The 14,673-nt window shown below is 38.3% G+C and overlaps 1 protein-coding gene across 2 annotated transcripts; it reads left to right on the plus strand.

Moving 5' to 3' along the window:
* The first annotated feature begins 2,726 nt into the window (after nt 1-2,726).
* On the plus strand, nt 2,727-12,725 carry LOC119484683 (dnaJ homolog subfamily A member 3, mitochondrial-like). 2 transcript variants are annotated; one of them, XM_037763704.1, is made up of 12 exons: nt 2,727-2,987; nt 5,183-5,319; nt 6,930-7,013; nt 7,097-7,309; nt 7,529-7,681; nt 8,656-8,803; nt 8,934-8,998; nt 9,085-9,213; nt 9,713-9,828; nt 11,067-11,161; nt 11,253-11,400; nt 11,819-12,725. In XM_037763704.1, the coding sequence occupies exons 1-11, from the start codon at nt 2,795-2,797 to the stop codon at nt 11,384-11,386; spliced, it is 1,467 nt and encodes a 488-aa protein (XP_037619632.1). In that variant the 5' UTR covers nt 2,727-2,794; the 3' UTR covers nt 11,387-11,400; nt 11,819-12,725. The 2 variants fall into 2 exon arrangements, with proteins under 2 accessions (XP_037619632.1, XP_037619633.1); XM_037763705.1 differs by having other exon boundaries at nt 2,728-2,987; nt 11,256-11,400.
* The last annotated feature ends 1,948 nt before the right edge of the window (nt 12,726-14,673 follow it).

The following is a 14,673-nucleotide window of genomic DNA, read 5'->3' on the forward strand; positions in this document are numbered from 1 at the left end:
TTGAGCATGAACTGAAATCTAATGAGTTTTTTATGGAAATAAAAAGTTACATTCTGTCATTTTATGCAGAAATGTTCAATCATGAAGCTCTACAAAACATGTCTGACCCCGGTCTTGACTCCTGACTGATTCGGAGGAACATCTCACCACCCTTTCGGTGACCTTTGAACCCTCATCCTACAGTAGGATGCAAAATCAACGTCCCATCACAGTTTTCAGATTGTTAGATTAGAGTCTGACTGCAGCTGCAGGGAACCGAGTCTTATCAAACACAAGTCATTCACAGCTCTGTGATGCCATCTACTGTCTCTGTGGTGCATGAGGAAGGGTCTTCATCAGCAGTACAACTGCATTTCAGTCTCTTAAATATAATTACATTTCAGTTAATTCATTCTCTGAACACATTTCATGAGAATGAAATGCAAAACTACTGCAGGTTATTTCTGAGTCTCATGAAATGGTGAGAAACTAAAACATCTTCTAAAAAAAGCAAAATAAAAATGCTGTTCTGGATGTATTTTGCACTATTTGTATTGTTTACAACTTACAGAACACTTGACATGTATATAGACATTTTAATTCTTATTTTATTGGTGCTTTTATATATATTTAGTTATCTAATATTTATATATACACCAATTTGTGTTCACTACTTGTGTGCATGACAGTTCTTTCTTTATTTGTCCAGCTTTGTTGTCCTTGTCCCTCGCTGTTATTTCTATGTACTAAATTGAGAGAAATGCAAAAAAAAAAAGTCAAAGTCCCTGTTTGTGCACACGTACTGGACAAATAAATCTGATTCTAATGACCTTTGACGTCAATTTAAGGGAGCCAAAGATATTTTTATTGTCCTCTCAAGAGTAGAATGTTAATTTTATTATTTTTTTAAAGATTAGAAGTTAATTCCACATCTAACTATGGTATATTTCTACCCCCTAAATTACATTCCGCCATTGCAAATAAATGTAGTACAAAAAAAAAATGCAATATTTGCTTCTGATATATAGTGGAGTGGAAGTATAAAGTAGAATAAAATGGAAATATTCAAGTAAAGTACAAGTAGCCTACCTCAAATTTGTACAGGAGGATACTTGTGTGTAATCTACTTAATTACATCCAACCATTGCAGATAAATGCAGTACAGTAAAAAGAATATATTATATATGTATATGGTATACGTAGGAATTCCATCTGAAAGTCTAAAGTAGCACAACATGGAAATAGGTTACTTAAGCACAAGTACACTGTTTAAATAGTTTTTATTTCAAACTGTCAGTATACAGAGTAACAGAAGGAAACATTACTCACATACAGATGAAGCATAACAAAAACATGAACAAAAAGACAGCAGTGCCAAACATAAATGAATGAAACAAATCGAACATTAAATAAATAAAAAATAAAAACACGAGAGTATGACAGTTAGTTCCCTTAAGATGTTGTATACGTTCATTGTTTTCATAGCTTTTGTGTTTCATGAGGAAGAAGTCGTTGACACATATTGTTCTATTTCCATCATAAATACAAAAAAAATTAGGCTTTTTTTTTTGGTAAATTTACATTTGTGAATGTGGAATTTAGCGAGAATTCAATATTTTTAGATTAATAAGGAAAAATGCATTACTGTGTTTGTCATTGTAGACATAAAAGCCAAATATAATATTTCTATAGTTTTTTATTTTTTATTTATTTGCACATATATATAACTGCACAAAATCCAGTCAATGAAAAAAAAAAAAAAACAGTGTCAGGAGAGGTCAAGAAGCCACAGGCTTATACAAGATCTAAACTAACATAATAATTTTAAATTTTAAACAACAACAAGAAGTACACACAATTTTATATATAATATAAATATAAATATAAATAATATTTCTATATTAAAATGCAAAATCTGAGAAAATGTTGTCAACTATAAAATTATTAACATCTTTCCACAGTCCATATGTAAATTTACAGGACCAAAATAAGTGAGAGCAGAAGTACAAGCCCACTTTTTTTTTTTTATTATTATTATTATTTCAAAATTACAGTTTACATAGTAACAGCAGAAAACATTAAAAACATTTACATACAAAAGAAGCATAGCAAAAACATAAACAAAGAGCTGTGTCAAACATAAAAGGACAACAGAAATGAAACAAAACCAACATAAAATAATAAAAAAAAAACACAATAAAAAATAAAAAATAAGTAGATGATAATAAAAAAAAGACCACGCGAGAGTATGACAATAATTTCAATTAAAAACATTAATGATATTGCATACATTCATTGTTTTCATTGCTTTTTGGTTTTGTGAGGAAGAAATTGTTGACAGATATAATTCCATTTCTTTCATAAATACAAAGAAATTAGGCTTTTTTTTTTAGTAAATTTACACTTGTGAATGTGGAACTTTGCGAGAATTAAAATTAAATTAATAAGAAAAAAATGCATTGCTGTCTTTGTCACTGTAATCATGGCATCCAAATATAATATTTTTATAGTGCAGTGCAAAATCTGAGAAAGTGTTAAGAAGTATAAAATTATTGACATCTTTCCACAATTCACATGTAAATTTACAGGACCAGAATAAATGAGAGCAAGAATCAGGATGTGATTCGCAGCAGGAATAATTTACATCTATGTCACTCTTTAACTTCTGTAAGAAATGTTTCACTGGATAGAATCTGTGGATGAATGTAAATGACACCTCTTAAAGAACAAGTCCACATGGTGGTAGGCTGCTTGAGTAAACAAACAACCCGCACATGCGCAGAACGACCAGCAGACACCGGAAGTGACGTTAGAGATGGCGTCCCCCGCTGCCCGGCTGACTGCACGCTGGTTCTCTACCGGACACCGGAGCGGTCGTTTCCTCTCAGTCTCCTCCAGACATGCAGCAGGTTGTTCGGGGACGGTATGGCAGACCCACCGGGGAGGAGCAGCGGTCAGCCGGAGCTCCTGTTCACCTGGGAGAGACGTGACATTGAGAGGACTGACAGGTGAGGACAGGCTAACTGTTAGCATCACAACATCATCAGGTGGTTCTGACATCAATACAACAATATACACTACAATATAACAACAACCGTCTGTTTCAATGTACCAACACCGTCCTGCAGGCTGCAGGGAGTCTAACGTTACAGACACATAAAGGCTGGTTAAGATAGTTAGCTCTGGTACAACTAGTGTGATGTAACTGCTCTCTGCTAGTGTGTGACAGTATGATGACATCACTGATAGCATGATGACATCACTGAGAGTATGATGACATCACTGAGAGTATGATGACATCACTGATAGCATGATGACATCACTGATAGTATGTGTGATGACATCACTGATAGTATGATGACATCACTGATAGTATGATGACATCACTGATAGCATGATGACATCACTGATAGCATGATGACATCACTGACAGTATGATGACATCACTGACAGTATGATGACATCACTGATAGTATGTATGATGACATCACTGACAGTATGATGACATCACTGACAGTATGATGACATCACTGACAGTATGATGACATAACTGATAGTATGTATGATGACATCACTGATAGTATGATGACATTACTGATAGTATGATGACATAACTGATAGTATGTATGATGACATCACTGATAGTATGTATGATGACATTACTGACAGTATCAATTCAATTCAAATCAATTCAAACTTCATTAATCCCTCTAGGGGCAATTGGTTTGGAGCAGCTTGTACATAAAAAAAACTTAGATAAAACATAGTGACACACAACAAAACCAACAACAACAACAACAACAACAACAACAATATATGTAAGCTAAAAAAATAAATATAAAAAAAGGACCCAATAGTATGATGACATCAGAATGATGTAAAACGAATCATATCAAATGTGATTGTAAAATAGTCATTATACATTTTGAACATAATAAATGTAACATTGCATTAATTGTAAACTTAGTGATTATATATGGTGAATTTTAAATTTTATATAAATATGTATTAAAGAAAAAAAAGTTACCACCCAATTTCACTGAATTTTTATGTGAATTTAAAATATAAATATTAAGACTCTAAAACTTATAAACACAGAAAAAAGTAATGAAACTGTCAATAAAACACACTTGATAAAAATAATTTCAAAATCAGTACCCATTTTTGCAGCATGCACATATACATCAATGAACATAATGCATGTTTAATTTGCTTAGTATAATTTTTTATTATTGAAGTTTATTTATCACAATTCTATTTTTTAGAAATTATTGTAATTTATATTTATTTGTTTAAATTAATATTCTTGTTTCTCTGTACCATTACATTGAGTACATGTCTGCAATGTTTTTCTATTTGAATGTTTTTTCCCTAAAGATGAGTGAAAGATTGGTGTATGTATTGTGTAAAACTAATCATAATATCAAAATTGGTTAAAGTTTAACAACCGTTACCTCCAATTTCACTTGATCTTTATGTGAATTAAAAAAATATACTAAGACTCTCAAACTTATATACACTAAAACAAGTAATAAAACTGTCAAACTGTATGACTCTTTAAAGAATAATAATAAAAATTAATAATAATCTGTATTTGTTTAGCACCTTTCATACAAGAAATGCAGCACCAAGTGTTTTACAATAAAGGAAAATAGACTTTAGAATGAACACAAAAACAGGGAAAATAAGATGGAAAATAATTCACACTTGATAAAATAAATAAATAAAATAGAATTAAATAGAATATGTATAACACAAGATGGAAAATAAAACACACTGAATAATAATATTTTTTCATGTAGGACCTTTGTGTTAAATGGAGTAGTATTCAGTTGTAATTAGAGCAGTTTATCCATTTTAGTGTGTTGTGAAAACACCCCAGTGATCCTTCATACAGCATGGTACACTGCAGTGCAACAGCGTCCTTTGTGAGTATTATAATGGTTAATATCTAGTGTCTGCTGACTGGAGTACAGTCAGGAACTTTATGTTTCTTGCTGGCATGTTATGGGTCCATAAATGATGTCCTGAGGGCCGAAATGCAATAACTGGACCATGTTGATGATTAACAGCGAGCTTCTTTATGCTTTTCTTGGCTCTGTGCACAAAACAACTCCTCATATTAAACATTGCAGAAGATCTGTATGTACAGTTAGTACTTCCTGATCACAACAGTCTCCTTTTTGGATCTTTTCCTCTGCAGGCTGGAGATGTCCTCATGGCATCACCTGCCACTCTTTTCACACCAGCAGCAGGTCGGCCAACAAGCAGGACTTCTATGAAGTTTTGGGCGTCTCCCGCGCTGCGACGCAGAAGGACATCAAGAAGGCTTACTACCAGGTCAGAGACACACTTTAGTTTGGATACCTTAAGAAAGATGTTGAAAACTCAGAGTGTTTCTCAAAGTCAAAGATGCTTCCTTGGTAGGACGGGTACTTCCAAGTCGGGTCCTACAGAGGCAAGACTCCTTCCTAGCGAGTGCGCTGGTGTACGGAAGAAATGGATGTGGTATTTTTTTTTTACTTTATTTAGAACAATTATCTTACAATTTCTAGTAGGAATATTGATTTTCCTCATTCCTCAAAATGATATACACATATTCAAAACATGTAGGCTTATTAACAAATGAATAAAATCAACAGGGATTTGGACAATTATTATTTATTAACATACAAAACATGCAATTAATATTCTCTCCTCAAAGCTACCGGACTCCATTGAAAAACAGAGTAATTTTACCTCAACGATTGTAAAACACACTTCATTCAAACTCGACAGAAACAAAATAGAACTCATCAAAACCGTCTTGGTCACCAGCTCTGGTTTGGTCGAAATAAACCCTTAATCCACTGAGTTAGATGTGAAAAGAAACAGCCCTTATGCTCTTCTCCAAACCACAAGACTCCCTTGAAAAACAGTAATTTCACCTCCCCGATTGTAAAACACACTTCATTCAAATGAAACTCATCACAACCGTCTTCGTTAGTCTTTTCACCATTCCAACAATAAACCCTTAATTAATTCACCACGTTAGATGTGTAAAGAAACAGCCGTTAAGCTACCAGACTCCATAGAAAAAACTGTAATTTCACCTCACCGATTGTAAAACACCCTGCAAACTCAATACAAACAAAATAACACTCATGAAACCCGTCTTAGTTAGTCTTTCCACTGTTCCAACAACCTTTAACTCTGGTTTGGTCAAAGTAAACCCTTAATTCTCCACATTAGATGTGAAAAGAAACAGCTGTTATGCTACCAGACTCCATTGAAATTTTTTTTAATTTTACCTTGCTGATTGTAAAAAAACACTTCAAACTCAACAGAAACAAAATAAAACTGATCAATCTTGTCTTGGTTAGTCTTTCCACTGTTCCAACAACCTTTATCTCTGGTTTGGTCAAAATAAACCCTTAATTAATTCACTGAGTTAGATGTGAAAATTTGCTGGCTCTACATGCTGTCTCTCTCTGCTGTTCATGTGCTAATGTTACTGGGTTAGCTCGCTGAATGAGTCTGTCGCTGAGCGATGAATAAACTTTTGAATTAGGTTATTAGATCTAATATGAGTATAAGATTCAGCAACTGGATTGCCAATTTCTCACCTCAAATTTGTTCAGAAACAGATTTTGGCGGACTGCTGAGGTGAAATAACTGAAAGTTTACTATCGTATTTTCAGTCTGGGGACAGGAAATGCATCGCGCGCATAGGATTGTGGGCGTTTTAGGAGCGCGGAGGATACACATCCTTAAAAACCGTCTGAATGAAAGGACTCAGTCCTCGGTATGATTTGAAGGATCCTCAACATTGGAACAGTCCTTCGGCGGGATTCAGTGACGTAGCGTCCTTGAAATTCAGCCATTGAAGGATCCGTCCTGGACTTTGAGAAACGCCCAGAGTTTCTCATTCTCTGCCTTCATCTTTCTTCTTACTTTTTGTGTCTCTCCAGTTGGCTAAGAAGTACCACCCGGACACCAACCCAGATGACCCAGATTCCAAAGAGAAGTTTGCCAAGCTGGCTGAAGCCTACGAGGTACAAAGTTAGAGATAAAGTGCATCATCAAATTGTGTTATTCAAACTCACTCGTCGTTGTTGTTGTTGTTGTTTGTGTGAAGGTGCTGAGCGACGAGGTGAAGAGGAAGCAGTATGACACATACGGAGCGGCAGGCTTCGACCCGAGCCATGCTGGGTCAGCGGGCCAGCAGCAGTACTACCGGGCCGGGAGCACCAACATAGACCCCGAGGAGCTCTTCAGGAAGATCTTTGGAGAGTTTACTGGAGGAATGGGCTTCGGAGACATCAACAACATGTTCGAACAAAGGCCCGAGGTAAACCGTAACCCTATATGGAGGTCTTTTTATGCAGCTATTCAAACCTTTTCAGCGTTATGTAAATTTAAGAATTAGTTAAACATGCGTGCATTAACTGTGACGGGTCATTGAGGTGTGAATGTCAGCGGTTTCATTGTAAAGTTTCATCTTGAATTTCCCTCGGGATCAATAAAGTTATTATCTATCTATCTAAGAATCATTTTTGTCTTTCCACAGTTTGTGATGGAGCTGACATTTACAGAGGCAGCGAAGGGCGCAAACAAGGAGCTGAATGTGAACATTGATGACGCCTGTCCGCGGTGTGACGGGAAGGGCAACGAGCCGGGCACCAAAGTGTCTCAGTGTAACTACTGCAACGGTACAGGCATGGTGAGTCTCAGACCGACAGGTGGCAGCAGGGTCTTTGACTAGGCTTGTCGCGGTAGTCGCTGCTACCGGTGTTACCCGGTGGTCGGGCACACACCGATTACATTACGTACCCACCGTACCCACCGTACCCACCGTCGTTTTGCTTTTTTTTATAGAAATAAAACCCATTTAGTTAATTTTGGTGTATCAGCATGTTATCGACAGATAGTCAGACGACGGACCCTATAAACTGACAGTGAATGCATCTGCTCCGTAAGGAGTCTCAGCTCAGAGTAGCAGGAGTCATATTTCACACGCAGGACGAGAGAGAGTTAACAGACGAGACGATGGCGAAGGATTTGGTGTCGAAGTGAAAAGCAAACGCGCCTATTTGGCAATATTTCTGATTTAAACCCAATACTATAAGGGAGCAATAATGGTATTGAGGCAATCGCCACGAAGAGGACGGAGTGGTCACAGCCGGTGTACGTGGCGCAGCGGTGCCAGGTAACGTTAGACCCCTGCAGCCTCGCAGCAAAAGCTCTACCGGAGAGACCAGACACACCGCCACCCGACGCTAAAAATCAAAGTAAGCGCGCTACACATATTGATCGTCATCTTTTCTTGTAAAAGGTCCGTAGTAATCGGTAACACCGGTGTTGTAACAAGTTTATAAACTGGTGGGAAAATTTCCTCACCATCGCATCCTTATCTTTAACCTGTGGAGATATCTACAAACTCTTTAATCTGTCCTTTAGTTTCCTGTCATCCCTGCAAACCCCACCCTGGAAGTTCCTGTACTTTCAGAAAGTACCCATCAACTAGGGCTTTTTAGGGGGATCAAATGTCCCCAGAACTTAATTTAGACCCTGGTCCCTGAGGTCAAAATTTGAGTTCCTCAATTGTTCCTAGGTCCTGGAGAAAGTTCCTGCAGTTGAAAAAGGAGTCTAGTCAGCCATTAAACATGATATCACTGTCTGTGTCACCTCCTGCAGGAGTCCATCAACACGGGTCCTTTTATGATGCGCTCCACCTGTCGACGCTGCGGTGGGAAGGGGTCGATCATCAACACGCCCTGCGCTCTGTGCCGAGGTTCAGGACAGACCAAGAAGAGGCAGACGGTCACTGTACCGGTACCGGCTGGTAGGTTTCACATTCACACATCTGTTTCAGAATAGATAGTCCGTTTATTTCATCTTGTGCCAAATTGTGAATTTATGTTTTGTGAGATTTGGAAAATGTTATAATATTTTTTTGTGACCTTTTCTCACAGGAGTGGAAAATGGTCAGACAGTACGCATGTCAGTGGGGACAAGAGAGATCCTGATTACATTCAGGGTGAGTATTTTTAGTATTCAAGGACTTATTGATTTGTCGCAGCGTGTTGGAGTCCGATGTGTTTTATCTGAAATGTCTCGCTGCAGGTCCAGAGAAGTCCGGTGTTCAGACGTGATGGATTCGACCTCCACTCGGACGTGTTGATCTCTGTAGCTCAGGCCGTCCTGGGGGGCACCGCCACAGCACCGGGTCTCTATCAGACCATCAGCATCATGGTGAGGAACAAGGACAGTATACAGCATCACTCCATCTCCCCATCAGAGTTGTGACTGTTCTTCCTACTCAGAATACACCGCCAAACTGATATTTCTTCTTTTAGAAGAGTCAAGTGTGAGTTAATTTCATGCTGAATTAGGACCAGTCTCCTTTCATTCAATATTCCTGAATGAAAGTCAGACCTGGCAGTAGACATTAATCCCTGGGCGGGCATTCGGTTTCTGTGAGCGAAGCGTAATCATAATAGGCAGCACCGGTAGCGAGTGTATTGATATAAGCACATCCTCCCGATCCAGGGCCGGCTTAAGGCCATGTAGAAAAATGATGTCGCTTTTTTGCCATGTAATACTCACATTCGATGTGAAAGTATTCATGACAAACACAGTTTGATGTGCGAATTAATCGCAAAAAAAAAAGGCCTTCAGATACATTTCATTACACAGAGTTTCAGTAGAGCAAATTTCTGTCTGTCTGTTTGAAAGTCATCTGTGTTTTCAGATTCCTGCCAGCTGTCAGGCCGATCAGGTGATCCGGCTGGAGGGAAAAGGCATCCGGAGGATGAACAGCTACAGCTACGGAGATCACTACGTACACATCAAGATCAGAGTGCCAAAGTAAGACCCACATATATGTGTCAGTGTTGTTATTAGATAGATAGATAGATAGATAGATAGATAGATAGATAGATAGATAGATAGATAGATGGATAGATTAATAAAATATCACAATACCAGAAATTTAGTAGTCGATACCAATACTAGTGAAATTCCACGATTCTTGATACCGATTCGACACCACAGTAAAAAACAACAGTAAAACAATAAATCCCATGTTGTTCAACATCCACTCCTTTATTACCGTTGTCAAACTGTTTTTTGTGAGGAAGTTAAACAGCTCATAATTCTCTCTAATATCTATTTTATATTGCTGTGAAAACATCTCTTTCAAACAACTGGATTTATTCAAGTGTTTCACCAAAAACTACATTTTACGAGATTACATTTGAACACATCATGATAACATTAGAATTGACCTTCACACAATACTCCTTTTTACAGAATAGAGCCTGAACTGAACTGAACTGAACTGAACAGAACATCATAACATAAATTAATGGCACCTCCTGTGTTGAAATCAGCAAATTAGCAGCGCAGTCCTGCACGGAGCTAACAGCTAACGTTAACTAGCTCTCTTCCTGTTGATTTCAACTCAGATTTTTTTATTCTTCACAATGCAGCATTATCAGGGAAAATATAGGGTGCATCCCTTGGACGCATTGATAGTGAGTTTACTGCATTCGGAATACTTTTTCTATCGTCCCCGGGACAATGGGATGCGGTTAGTCTTAAGCCCTGACGGTACCTACGGTACTGTAGAAAATGAGTACCGTCATGTGTTCAGAATTTTGGCATCGACTTGGTACCGGTTCTACTGACATCCCTAAAGACAATTGTTTTGGCAAATCACGACAATAAATGACTGTTATTAGTTCCAGTTATTGCAGTAACAAAATAATAACAACTGAATTATTAGCATTTTTAAATCAAATCTGATTCATTCATTGTGGATTTAAAAAATATTTATGTCAAATTAAAACTTGTCTTAGGTTTGTCTTCACACCGTCATCTCCTTCTGCCTGTTCTCTTCATTTTAAACACTCTTTTCACTTTATTTAAGTATTTATTTTTATTGTAAATGTCTATTTTATGTTTTCTTTTCTCTTTCGTTATATATTTTTTCTCTTCCTCTGATAAATCTGTTTCTGACGTCCTTACACTGTGAAGTGGTTAAACAGTTAAACAGGATTCAGTGTGTGTCATTAAACGGTGTGTCTGGTCTGGTGTTCCTGCAGGAAGTTGACTCGTCGGCAGCGCTCTCTGCTGCTGAGTTACGCTGAAGACGAGACGGATGTTCAGGGGATGGTCAACGGTGTCCAGCCTTCTGCAGGTCAGTGTTCCTTCAGTAAATACATCAGTCCAGTCCAGAGACACTCAGCGATGTCAGTAGTTGAGCTGATGCAGTGTGTGTTTGTGTCCAGCAGGGGGCAGCAAATCCTCAGGTTCTGCTGAGAAGACGACCACCTCAGAGGAAGAACAGAACCAGAACCAGAACCAGCAGCAGCAGCAGGAAGAGGAAGGTTTCTTCTCCAAGATAAAGAAAATGTTCAGCTGACACCCCGGCTGCAGGTGGGACCTTCAAACAGTCACAGAACATCTGACTTCTGACTAATGTTCTATAAGCTCGGATACACTTTCGACATTTATTTTGATTAATTCATAAATTTTTATTTCAGATTAATGACTAGAACAACTTGACACACAGTGCTGAGCTGCATCTCAAATTAATCTTCAGGTTCACAGCTTTCAGCTGATGTACACCACTTCTATGTGACGTCTACTGTTGACCTGCTATCTCCCCCTAAAGACCCCCTGCACCCCCCTAAAAAAGACAAAAACGGCTCTATGATAAAGAGTGCTGGAGTGGAAAAGGTTAACAGACTTTCTTTCGTGGATGTGTAAACCTCTCAGAGCTGGTGGGTGGACTCTATGAGAAACAGCTCCAGTTATGTGTCAGACTTTAACTCGCCCTCTCTTCTCTCTCCAGGTAGAAAACCTCGGTAAACACGGTGAAGGAAGAGAATAAATCCACCCACGGGCCCTCCACGCTGTCCAGAGAGAGGCGGAGTGGTATTTGTGTTGACACAGTCACACATTGTTGAGGCTGCGGTCGGCAAACAGACCACGTAGACGCCAGGTCCACCCACACACCCACCGACAGACAGACAGGTGCTGAGCTGAGGAACTCAACAACAGCTGGAGGAGAAACAAGGTGGCGACCACAGAGGACTACTGTGGTACAGCTCTCATCCCTGCTTAATGTGAACCTGCACTGCTCATCAGAGACAGTAACTCTCTATTAAATAAAACCACGTGAAAAGACAGGACGACCACCCACAACACTCAGATGACTTTATTGTCGACACCGACATTTCAACTACAACTTAGTTTTTCCAAGGCACAAATGTTGGTGATTCTCCTATGCAGTCACCCTCTCTCTAAATAGGACACTGCACCTACGATTTTAGTGTTTCAGTCACCACACAACTTAGTTAAAAGAATGAAACAGACACTGCGCTTTTCATTATGCTAACGTATCTCCTCGCTTCCCTCACTCACGTCTTCCAGCGAGGATGTGAGAGAGAGACGTGAGGAGCTGAAGCTGCCAAATGAGAAATCCTTGGTTCCCTAGCGTCAGTTGCTTCAAACTGTGTGCCATCATTTATACGTCATTTATACGTAATTTATACGCCACGCCACTTGATAAAATGTAGAATACACCTGTGTTTCCTCGCTCTAAGCTCCTCCAGTAGCCTCCTCTCTCCTCGTCTCCATGAGTTGTATTTAAAGGCAGGGTGGGCGATCTTGAGAAACCAGCAATAATACACTAGATTTTTCAAAATGATCCAGCTGGAAAAAAAAAAACAGCCCAGTGTTGCCAACTCCTATCCAATGAAAGCAGCACTAGCTCCAAAAGTCAAGGTTCCCTCAGAAAAATTTGAGTTTCAGAGACTTTGTTTCCTGCATTCTGGTGACTTGTAAAGAATTAAAATAACAAACTAATAAGTAAACTGCAACAGCATTTTTATGTAAAAAAATTTAATTTTACTTTTAATTCTCAAGAAAGAAAAATGATTACTTATTTTATTTATTCCAGTCCTGCGACAGCCACAGATACTGGATTTTTTCTTTTCTTTTTTTGTCAGAGCATTTGATTGATTGCTTGCTGTCGGGAAGTAATGAGAATTTCAACTAATATAACAAAAAAAATTCCAAAATCTTTACCAACCCTGCCTTTAAGGGATTGGAAGATCCTCCATGATGGCGGAGGAGGACACGAGGAGAGAGGACGCGAGGAAGCACAAGTTAGCGTAATGAAAAGCAGAATAGTAATTGGTAAAGCAACAAAGTTGTAAAGACGGTTTAGTTTTTTTAATCAATCTGAGACTCACTGGATGTTAAAACTTCCACAGTACACTAAACACCCAGTTCTGTGAAATGCATTGGGAGAATATTCTAATATTATAGCAAGAAATAAAAGCAGGTAGAGACTTATAGATATACTCGGTATGATTTGTTGTTCTGTGTGGCAACAAAACTGTAATTTAATAAAATGCTGAAGCAAATCATTTTCTTTAAGTTTCATTCTTTCATTTTTTTTTTTTAAAACTAAGCTTTAACGTGTGCTGTAATACTAAAAGTCAACAGTAGATGGCGGTGTGAGACTGGATTTGTCCTTGTTCAGTGCTGAACAACCTCCTCCAGCCCTCCACTATGTGTCTTCATCCTCCCTCTTCATCCCCGTGTGCAGCGTCTGAACAGAAGCTGAAGGTCACAGAGGTCACTCTCTTCAGACGGGGTTTTCCAGCTGTGGTCAGACTCAAAGTGGTCAGTCTTCCCCAAACAGGACATGTTGTTGTGACCTGATGTGAAGTCTCAGTTACATGTAGAACAGGCCGCTGGCTGTGTTTCATCCCCTCACTGTAGTTTCTGTTATGTGCTTTCTTATTCCTTTCCTCGCTGAGGAGACAGAAGTAGGAGTAATCGTCACGTCGTCTTGTATGTTTTATTTGTATTTTACAGCAGACTAACAAAGCAGTTCAGGATGGTTATGGTGAGGTTGACTCAAGGAGCTTCTCATTTCTCAATTTGTACAGCCTCCATTCCTCTCCTTGCCTCCTCTCCTCACGTCTTAGTCCCTCCCACCTGAGATGTGAGCGGAGGAAGTGGGGAGAAGGAGAGAGGAGTCAAGTTCAACAGGCATTTAACAAAATGAGACATCGTTGACTCGGATCCGTCATTTTAAAGTCAGTTAAATGTGGAGTGTGGCTCAGTTGTCAATTGTTTTGTTATACTACTGTATTTTATGTATTCACAACACGGCACAATGTGACGAGAATGTGTCATGCCTCTTTTATACGTCGCAGGTCCATCCTAGCTCTTCCAGATGCATTTATTTTTTATAGTTTTCATCACTTGTTCTTACTTAATGTCCTTCCTTATAAAATGATATATGTATCTGTTCTCTTAATACATCCAGAGTTTCATCCATTCTCTTAATACGTCCAGAGTTTCATCCATTCTCTATATATATGATATAAAATAATATTAATATAATAATATTCATTTTTTACATTTTGCTTTTTTAAATTTCTATAATATTTTTAAAATATTCAAGACAAAACATTATTTTAAAACAGGGATTTTCATGACTTTTTCTACACCCTGACTCACAATAAATACTTCAGGAGAAACGGTCTTCACCTTGTTTTTCTTGATCTTGAGGGTCACCTATCTGGGTGACCCAACCTGTCATCCATGTGTTCACTTGCTAACTTCTGTTTCCATGGAAACTAGATTTGTTTGGCTTTGAATATAATATTATTAATATAATATTTGTGC

This window comes from Sebastes umbrosus, chromosome 3, assembly GCF_015220745.1.
Source record: "Sebastes umbrosus isolate fSebUmb1 chromosome 3, fSebUmb1.pri, whole genome shotgun sequence".
Lineage (NCBI taxonomy): Eukaryota > Metazoa > Chordata > Actinopteri > Perciformes > Sebastidae > Sebastes > Sebastes umbrosus.